This window comes from Eurytemora carolleeae, unplaced genomic scaffold, assembly GCF_000591075.1.
Source record: "Eurytemora carolleeae unplaced genomic scaffold, Eaff_2.0 scaffold2336, whole genome shotgun sequence".
NCBI lineage: Eukaryota > Metazoa > Arthropoda > Copepoda > Calanoida > Temoridae > Eurytemora > Eurytemora carolleeae.
In genome coordinates this window covers 3,994-14,590 of record NW_019398234.1, presented here as the reverse complement: position 1 = coordinate 14,590, position 10,597 = coordinate 3,994, and the positions used below count along the sequence as shown (strand labels likewise).

Below are 10,597 nucleotides of genomic sequence, written 5' to 3'. Positions count from 1 at the left end.
AGATTACAGCTTTCTCAGTAGGTATCACTATACTAAATCAAAGAATTAAAAAGACAATATCGAATTCTTCACTTCCCATGTCTATTTGGACACCCTGTATATAGAAGATAAAAGCTTTTTAAAATTTTTATTTCAAAATCAAATGCTCAAAAATTGTATGATTCTTAACGCCAAACTAACGAGAGCTAAACGTCTCTTGATCGTGGAAAAACTATTTTCCGTTTTAAACTGTTATTTGTAATCCAGTAACAACGTTACCGTACCGCTGAAAACCAAAATAAAAAAGTATATATTGGAGTTGTAACTTGTATGTGGGATACGGAAGGAATTGAACTCTTCAAACGAGTAAGAAAGAAACGGAAAATTCTATTTGATAATAGCGGCATCAAAATGTCGTCTTCCAAGACAAAATAATTCTGAAAAAAATAAATACTTGGAGAGAGTTCCATATAATCATTTAATTAAAAAACTAAGTATCTGCAACATTCCATTATCGGAAAATGAAGAATACGACACCTGATGAATTCTTTCGATGTATTCGTTATTAAGGGTTTCACTGTACAGTGGCCGGCGTTTATATCAATACAATGAAGACGACTTTTCTTTTCCTGTTTTGATTTCTGTAAAGCTTTTTCCAAAGTTTACAAGAAAACATTAATATTTACCATCTATATATGTATCCAATCTCTTTTAAAATTTTTTATTTAAAAGAAATTTATAAAAGAGACATTTATTAATGATTATTAAACATTTATCAATAAATATGTGTGCATTTAAGTACATGAAGATAATAATCACAATATTGAGTATAAAATAAATTGGCACAATAAGAGTCTGTTAATTTTAGCAAAACAACAAAAAATAAATAAATATTTTCGAATTTTATTTGCAAATATCTATCTTGTCACCACTTTACTATTTAATTTTTTTCATTTAATCAAATTTTAAAATATATTGAGTATTTATGGCACATTGGAACTAAACGGGCACAAAAAGATTTTGATACAGTGGTGACCATATATATGTATATATAAAGAACCATAAACTATAATTAGATATTACATGTTTGCCTTTGTATTTAATCACTATCATTAAACGAATTTTACTGATATATATTGCTTACAACGGTACATACTTAAATACTTATTTTTTATTTGTAAGGCAAAACATACATCTCATAACGTTTGCAAATCTGTTGATATTTAAATTAAAGACATATTTCAATATTGATATGCATGGGCTGTCATTGAAAAAGATGATTCAAAACCACTAAATATACTTTTAAGGATATTTTGAGATTTCAAACAAAAAGAAAAAATTTTACATTTAAAGGGACAGTAAGCATAATTTCATGTGAAAGCAATGTCTCTCATATCATGTATGAATCGGATAAAAATGTTTTTGATTTTTTAATTTAAACTGTTGATTTTACTTTGCAAGTTTCTTGCGAAATTGACTTGTGCATTTCCTTTTTATAAGAATCAATAGATAAATTATCTTAAATTAAATGCTCATTGAGTCAACTTTTTAAAATCAGATTATGGTTTCATGGGTACTGTTGTGAATCGGGTATTGGCATCTTTGACAGGAGGGTTACTTGAAATTACGCTTACAGTCTCTTTAAATCCGATATGAATTGAAAAGTATATATTACTGAAATAGAATTTTTAACTTTTAATTTTCTAATTCATTGGTCGGATTCCATCCTCTTCCTTTAACTAAATAATAAATATGATTAAAACAAGTTAGAGCAGGAAAAAAGGGTAAAAAAGGGGGAGGGGGGAGGAGGGGTTTCAAAATGCACATACTTTCAGCTGTACGTTAATATAATCTTTTATTGGCATATAAAACTGTTTGGCATAGAAAGAAGCAAGTTTACAGCTGCAAGGCGTTATATATGAAAATAAGAAAAAACTGAAATAAATCTGAATGAAACTATTGTGTACTTTATCATTCTTCCTCACTTCATCGTGAATTTCATAATAAACGTGCTATAAAGTAATCATCGTGCTATAAAGTTAAATTAGCTCCAACAAATTTAGATTAGTTCCAAAATAATATTTTTTCAATTAAAATGAAAATCAAATTAAAATCAACTTTATTTTCACAGTAAAGTGGACTCTTGGCTGTTTGAGAACATCTTGTAACGTTTATCAGAATACCGTTTACATTAATTATAGTCTAGCAGAAATACATTTATTATGCCCATTGAAATTAAGTAATTTAATGCTTATTTACATCAAAAACGATTTCAAATTCGTTAATGTTTATTAGGAGACCCCTTACCATATAAAAATGAAATAAGAAATAAGTAAGAACGTGTTTACTCAAGCGAAATTAAGTAATTATTGTAATATTGAAAAAAATTCTATAAACATGTGACAAAACAGACACATAGTCGATATTTCTTGTTAAAAAGTTTATACAGAACTGGATAAAACGGGTTAAATGTTAAATATATAAAAATGGCGACGTTTTTAATTATAATTAAAGGGGGGGGGGGGTTGCTGGAAGGAGAGGGCACAAACTTTTTAAAAAATCACCTCTTTGTATCTCCTGTACTTTACAGAGAGAAAGTACAAACCGATCAGGAAACCGATCAGATATCCTAAATTATTAAACCAATCAGGAAATCGATTAGATATCCTAAATTATTAAACCAATCAGGAAACCGATCAGATATCCTAAATTATTAAACCAATCAGGAAACCGATCAGATATCCTAAATTATTAAACCAATCAGGAAACCGATTAGATATCCTAAATTATTAAACCAATCAGGAAACCGAAGATATCCTAAATTATTAAACCAATCAGGAAACCGATCAGATATCCTAAATTATTAAAAAATTAACCATCAAAAAATTCTCCTCACGAGATTAGACATTCACCCTTTTAACTTTATATTTGATAAGAAAAGAAGAAGGTTTGTCGTTTTTTGATTAGAATTCGATAATTGTTTCTGTTCATTTTTGTCACAGAAATCCACGAAATAATTTTCCAGATATGTTTTTTATCTCTTAAAATACTTATTTATTTAAGGTTAAAGTAGAGAGTTGTAATAAGACATTTACTTCATTTTAACCACAGTAGCATATGTTATAATTCTATTCCACTACTTGCTACTTTTTTCATTTTGATTTTTAATCTGCCGTTTTGAGCGCGTATCCTTTCATTTGAGACATTGAGCTCTGCATCACTCCACCCTTACTCAACATCTAGGGAAACTTTATCAAACTATCTTTTTCTTTGATATTTTACTTCTTTTTCTTTGAACATGATATTTTTCTTCTTTTTTCATTGAACATGATATTTTCTTCTTTTTCTTTGAACATGATATTTTTCTTCTTTTTTCTTTGAACATGATATTATTCTTCTTTTTCATTGAACATGATATTTTTCTTCTTTTTTCAGTGAACATGATATTTTCTTCTTTTTTCATTGAACATGATATTTTCTTCTTTTTTCATTGAACATGACATTTTTCTTCTTTTTTCTTTGAACATGATATTTTTCTTCTTTTTTAATTGAACATGATATTTTTCTTTTATTTTCTTTGAAAATGATATTTTTCTTCCTTTTTTCATTGAACATGATATTTTTCTATACTACTCTTAAAATGCATATGTCTTGTGTTTCATGCTGAGAATGGACAAAATGAATATATTCTGATAATCTTTTCATTTACAAACATTGTATTAATTGTATCTTGCATTGATTTATAATGATTTCAATTTATATTTACTTTTCCCGTTCATATATTTATCCTTGAATGGATCTTGTAATCCCGAAATATATTTAGATGTCGTCTTTGTTACAGTGAGCATTTCGGAAGAAAAAGATATATTTTATAGCGAAAGCACAAGAAAGCACAGCGGTTTAGGGATAACCTAAATATATAAAAGATTCTAACAGCCATATAGAAAATATTTAGGGGCGCCAGCAGAACGCCAAAACCTTGATTTAGTCAGAGTAGCGTGTTGAAAAACTAAAACTTAACATTTAAACAACTTAGAGACTTCTCTTTAAAAAAAGTTCTTTTAAGCGGCTAAGCCTTATTTGGCATAAATAAGAGGTTTATGGAATAAATTCATTTTGGCTGACCCCCCCACCCCTTATACCCTACTGTGCCCCCTGGCGCCCTCTTTCTCGCTCTCATTTCTTCTAGCGGCTGTTTTCTCAAGGCATTAATAATTCAATGTTTAGCTGATATGAATAGTTTAAAGATGCCTCCTATTTACCTACTACAATGCCTCCTATTTACCTAATACAATGCCTCCTATTTACCTACTACGATATCTCCTATTTACCTACTACAATGCCTCCTATTTACCTACTACAATGCCTCCTGTTTACCTACTACAATGCCTGCTATTTACTTACTACGATATCTCCTATTTACCTACTACTATGCCTCCTATTTGCCTACTACAATGCCTTCTATTTACCTATTAAAATGCCTCCTATTTACTTACAACAATGTCTTTTAACAACAATGCCTTCTATTTGAATACAACAATGCCTCCTATTTACCTTTGACAATGCCTCCTATTTACCCTTGACAATGCCTCCTATTTACATACAACAACGCCTTTTATTTACCTACTACAATGCCTCCTATTTACCTAATACAATATCTCATATTTACCTATAACGATGCCTCCCTATTTATCTACAACACTACTACTATTTACCTACTACATTGCCTCCTATTTACCTACTACAATTCCTCATATTTACCTACTACGATATCTCCTATTTACTTACTACAATGCCTCCTATTTACCTACTACAATCATAGATAAATAAATAAACATAGATAGCTTATGTAAGCAAAATCACCAAGAATTGTACAATCCACGAACTCATACTTCTAGGGGTCAAAGTGTACTTTAATGATAAGCAGGGTGGTTTGGTGTTTTAATGGATTTCATAATTATTAAACCACTCAGAGGCCGTTCCCTCCATAAACTACATTGGTCGACAACTTGACGTCTCCTATATTGGTCGTCAAATGTACGGAGAAATATCTATCTATCAGATAAGAATGTAGCATGTGGCATCTAGAGGCCAACATATCGTCCCCCAAAGTACGTGAAATACACGACCACTTTCTATGGAGAAAACGGGCTCAGGAGTGAATTTTATTTTGAGAATATTATTTCATTGAGCAATATATCATTTTGACGAGAACTAAAGAAGGACATGAGGACTAAACTAACTTAAATTTCTCTCTACAGAACTCATGTACACCACAAGTACTCAATAGCATAAGAACAGCCAATGTTCACAATCGACCTAGTTAATCTATTTAGTAGGAATATCTTTAAAACATCTCTGTACATTTATATCTTTCAAGATGAAAAATGTCTTCTTATGCGCCATCTATCTTTATCTATGACTACAATGCCTCCTATTTACCTACTACAATGTCTTCTAGTAATCTATAACAATGCCTCCTATTTACTTACAACAATGTCTTTTCTTTATCAATTACAATTCCTTCTATTTACCTACAACAATGCCTCCTATTTACCTTTGACAATGCCTCCTATTTATCTAAAACATTACTACTACTATTTACCTACTACATTGCCTCCTATTTACCTACTACGATATCTCCTATTTACCTACTACAATGCCTCCTATTTACCGTCTACGATATCTCCTATTTACCTACTACAATGCCTCCTATTTACCTACTACGATAGCTCCTATTTTCCTACTACATTGCCTCCTATTTACCTACTACAATGCCTCCTATTTACCTAATACGATATCTCCTATTTACCTACTACGATATCTCCTATTTACCTACTACAATGCCTCCTATTTACCTACTACATTGCCTCCTATTTACCTACTACATTGCCTCCTATTTACCTACTACGATATCTCCTATTTACCTACTACAATGCCTCCTATTTACCTAATACGATATCTCCTATTTACCTACCACAATGCCTCCTATTTACCTACTACGATATCTCCTATTTACCTACTACAATGCCTCCTATTTACCTTCTACGATATCTCCTATTTACCTTCTACGATATCTCCTATTTACCTACTAAGATATCTTCTATTTACCTATAACGATGCCTCCAATAGTAAATCCTGGTTTCTCTGAGTCCACTGCTTCCACAACCTGCATAGGAGATATAATAAGGGTTAAATAAACCTGACTTTATACCCCCCCTCCCCCCTCTTTTGAAAATGAAACAATCGGTCAAACGAACAAAATATCAACATTTAGCAATTAAAAACATTTTAAAAATTATAATATCTCCGTCAATTTAAAGAAAGTTATATTAAACCAAAAATATTTGACAAATATAATGATAGTTTTCATCGAATCACTAGTCGATTATGACACAAATTATCGATGAGCGAAAGATTTTAAAATCGTCCTCACTATTCCTTTAGTGTTTGTGGTACTACCTGCCAAATCATAGAAGCAGCATTGAGTAGAATACCAATTATTCCCCAGATTAGAGATGGTACCATATACCCAGCAGTCTCAGTTCTATACAGTACATAGATTAGAGATGGTACCATATACCCAGCAGTCTCAGTTCTGTACAATACATAGATTAGAGATGGTACCATATACCCAGCAGTCTCAGTTCTGTACAATATACATAGATTAGAGATGGTACCATATACACAGCAGTCTCAGTTCTAGACAATACATAGATTAGAGATGGTACCATATACCCAGCAGTCTTAGTTCTATACAATATACATAGATTAGAGATGGTATCATATACCCAGCAGTCTCAGTTCTAAATAATATACATAGATTAGAGATGGTACCATATACCCAGCAGTCTCAGTTCTATACAATACATAGATTACAGTTGGTATCATATACCCAGCAGTCTCAGTTCTATAAAATATACATAGATTAGAGATGGTACCATATACCCAGCAGTCTCAGTTCTATAAAATATACATAGATTAGAGATGGTACCATATACCTAGCAGTCTTAGTTTATAAAATATACATAGATTAGAGATGGTACCATATACCCAACAGTCTTAGTTCTATACAATACATAGATTAGAGATGGTATCATATACACAGCAGTCTCAGTTCTAGACAATACATAGATTAGAGATAGTATCACATACCTAGCAGTCTCAGTTCTATACAATACATAGATTAGAGATGGTATCATATACCCAGCAGTCTCAGTTCTATACAATATATAGATTAGAGATGGTATCATATACCCAGCAGTCTCAGTTCTATACAATACATAGATTAGAGATAATACCATATACACAGCAGTCTCAGTTCTATACAATACATAGATTAGAGATGGTATCATATACCCAGCAGTCTCAGTTCTATACAATACATAGATTAGAGATAATACCATATACACAGCAGTCTCAGTTCTATACAATACATAGATTGGAGATGGTATCATATACACAGCAGTCTCAGTAGGAGTACACAAAGTACTCTTGATAACTAAATGATGTACTTTTATGGGACCAATAACGAGTAGAAGTACACAAAGTACTCCCGATAACTTAATGATGTAGTTACATATCACCAATGATGAGTAGAATTACACAAAGTACTGCTGATAACTTAATAATATACGTACATTAGACCAATGATGAGTAGAAGTACACAAATTACTCCTGATAACTAAATAATGTACGTACATATAAGATCAATTATATGTAGGAGTACACCAAGTACTCCTTATGAAAAAATGATGTTCTTTCATAAGACCAATAATAAGTAGGAGTACGCAAAGTACTCCTGATAACTAAATGATGTACTTACATTAGACCAATAATGAGTAGGAGTACACAAAGTACTCCTGAGATCCAAATGACATACTCCAGGATGAAATATCCCAGGAGTTCATCCGTTATCAGATACTGAAATATTTAATTTTAAATTTTGGACCAAACTAACTTTCTAGTTGATAAGACAACTAAATGAGTCAAAGGGTTATTAAGGAAGAATGAGACAATAAAAAATGAAAACCTAAAACTTATCACAAAAGACGATTTAAAGGATTAATTTTAACTCCCGCATTAAAATTTAGTTTTCGAAGGTATAATAATGATATGACAAAGAAAGAAACAAGTTTATAGCTACCGGAAACAAGTTTACAGCTACCGGAAACAAGTTTACAGCTACCGGAAACAAGTTTACAGCTACCGGAAACAAGTTAACAGCTACCGAAAACAAGTTTACAGCTACCGGAAACAAGTTAACAGCTACCGAAAACAAGTTTACATCTACCGGAAACAAGTTTACAGCTACCGGAAACAAGTTTACAGCTACCGAAAACAAGTTTACAACTACCAAAAACAAGTTTACAGCTACCGGAAACAAGTTTACAGCTACCGGAAACAAGTTCACAGCTACCGGAAACAAATTTACAGCTACCGGAAACAAGTTTATAGCTACTGGAAACTAATTTACAGCTACCGGAAACAAGTTTACAGCTACCGGAAACAAATTTACAGCTACCGGAAACAAGTTTACAACGACCGGAACCGGAAACAAGGAATTAAAAAAATGACTGAACAAATTTTGAGCAGTCGTCTCTGAAGCATCATTCTTTGTGTGTAACCATGTAGAAGAACGCATTGAATTTTTAAAAATTTCTTTTACTTATAATTTCTTTATGGTTCGCACCGTACTCTTTTTTTAATTGTTTTACGAACCATTTTACTTTGTCATGAACTCTGATTTTTTAATCCCTACATCTTTGCATGTTTCGGACCTTAGTTATTTCAAACTATGAAATCTGTTGGCTTAAATAATATAAGTTTGTAAGGTTTACACCATCATATTTCAAAGATATAGGGATTAGACAATATTAGTTTTTATAAAAACTCAGTTCCTTTTATGTAAAGGATTAAACCTGGTGGTATTAACCATGGATTATTTGGTTTAAAACAATTCATGGTTTGAACTATCTAAGGTTTACTGCATTGGTCAGAATTTGTTGTTAAAACTCAATTCCTTTATATTTTGAATCCGACCTGTTCATTGTTTTTAACAATAGCATAATGAATCCAGGATGTGGCAGCTAGTTTCAGAACCACAACTATCAACTAGAAACATAAAGATTGTCACAGGTGTAACAAGGAGTATGAAATAGAAGGGAGATATAACTGACACGGTTCGCCCTACCATGCGTGCTTTGCAGACGGGTACTCGATTTGCATAAAAATATTCAGAATAGGTTATTGTATACGCGGTAATTGTACATCAGACAAATATTTCTTATACAAATGGAGTACCCGTCTGCAAAGCATGTATAATCATATGGAAGGGCAAACCGCGTCAGTTATATCTCCCTTCTATTCCTTACTCCCTGAGGTGTACACAGGGGGCGGGTAGTTCGGCGGTGGGCTAGGGCTACAGGGGCTCAGCCCCCCCAACGGATAAGTAAAATCTATGGTGCCCATGGGGTTTTTTGGCCCCAACGGGTGCTGAGCCCCCCGGACAAATCTGTGTGTACAGTGTACACCCCTGATTATTGTGATTATTGTAAACAAAATCTCGTCAAGGTTTGATAAAGTGAATGTTTGTCAAAATCAGAAATAAAAAATAACATTGTTTTTTTTTGTTTAATATTCTTCAGCTTTGAACAATTTGTCTGTCTACCAGTGCTATGTGATGGGAAAAAACTAACTGTAGAAAATATGAAAGACATACAAACTTATTACAAATAGTTTATTCCTCAAACAACGATTAGTCAAGGGCCTTTAAGCAGTATTTCAAATGTTAATTTCCGGACCTTGGATGTTTATTTCCGGACCTTGGATGTTTATTTCCGGACCTTGGATGTTTATTTCCGAACCTTGGATGTTTATTTCCGAACCTTGGATGTCTATTTCCGAATCACTTTGAATGGAATTTTTATTTCCAAATGACTGAATTGGGATCCGAATAATTGAGATTGGATCTTTATTTAGGAATAATTGAGTTAGGATCCTGATTTCCGAATAATTGAGTTGGGATCTTTATTTCCGAATAATTGAGTTGGGATCTTTATTTCCGAATAATTGAGTTGGGATCTTTATTTCCGAATAATTGAGGTGGGATCTTTTTTCCGAATAACTGAGTAGGATCCTTAGTTCCGAATAATTGGGTTGGGATCTTTATTTCCGAATCATGTAGGTATGTGGAATGTTAAAAATAAAACTAATAATTTTAATTTCGATGTTTTTGTTATTGTTCTTGTCAATAGATTTTCATTAAGAGAAGTTAGGATTAAAAAATTATGAGATCAAAATCGTTAATCCGCTTAACTTCAGCTTTATCTTGGTGTGCCTCACCTCAATAATAGCAATTATCCAGACACCAACTTTTAGAGGAAAACAGCAACAGCAAGTAGACATTTTTCTATACAAACTTGAAAATTATTTCAGACCAATAAACAAAAAAACAATTATCTAATTTCTAAACTTTTTCAAATTTTATAAAATTTTATAAACGTCTATGAACGCTTGACTATTGACTATTGACTGGATTATGTGTTTCCTTACGAGTTCATTGTAGCTAGGTAACGTGGGACTGGTATTGGTTATGTTTTACGTTATCAGGAGGTTG

General features: G+C 32.2%; 1 protein-coding gene across 1 annotated transcript; it reads right to left on the bottom strand.

The window, feature by feature from the left end:
- Positions 1-792: 792 nt before the first annotated feature.
- LOC111717073 (uncharacterized) lies at positions 793-10,395 on the bottom strand. Its single transcript, XM_023492590.1, has 7 exons — positions 10,324-10,395; positions 9,022-9,093; positions 7,805-7,902; positions 6,442-6,526; positions 6,091-6,148; positions 2,544-2,608; positions 793-1,718 (listed from the first exon to the last, which is right to left on the bottom strand). Exons 1-7 carry the CDS (start codon positions 10,384-10,386, stop codon positions 1,683-1,685), a joined length of 477 nt encoding a protein of 158 aa, XP_023348358.1. The 5' UTR covers positions 10,387-10,395; the 3' UTR covers positions 793-1,682.
- Between the last annotated feature and the right edge of the window lie 202 nt (positions 10,396-10,597).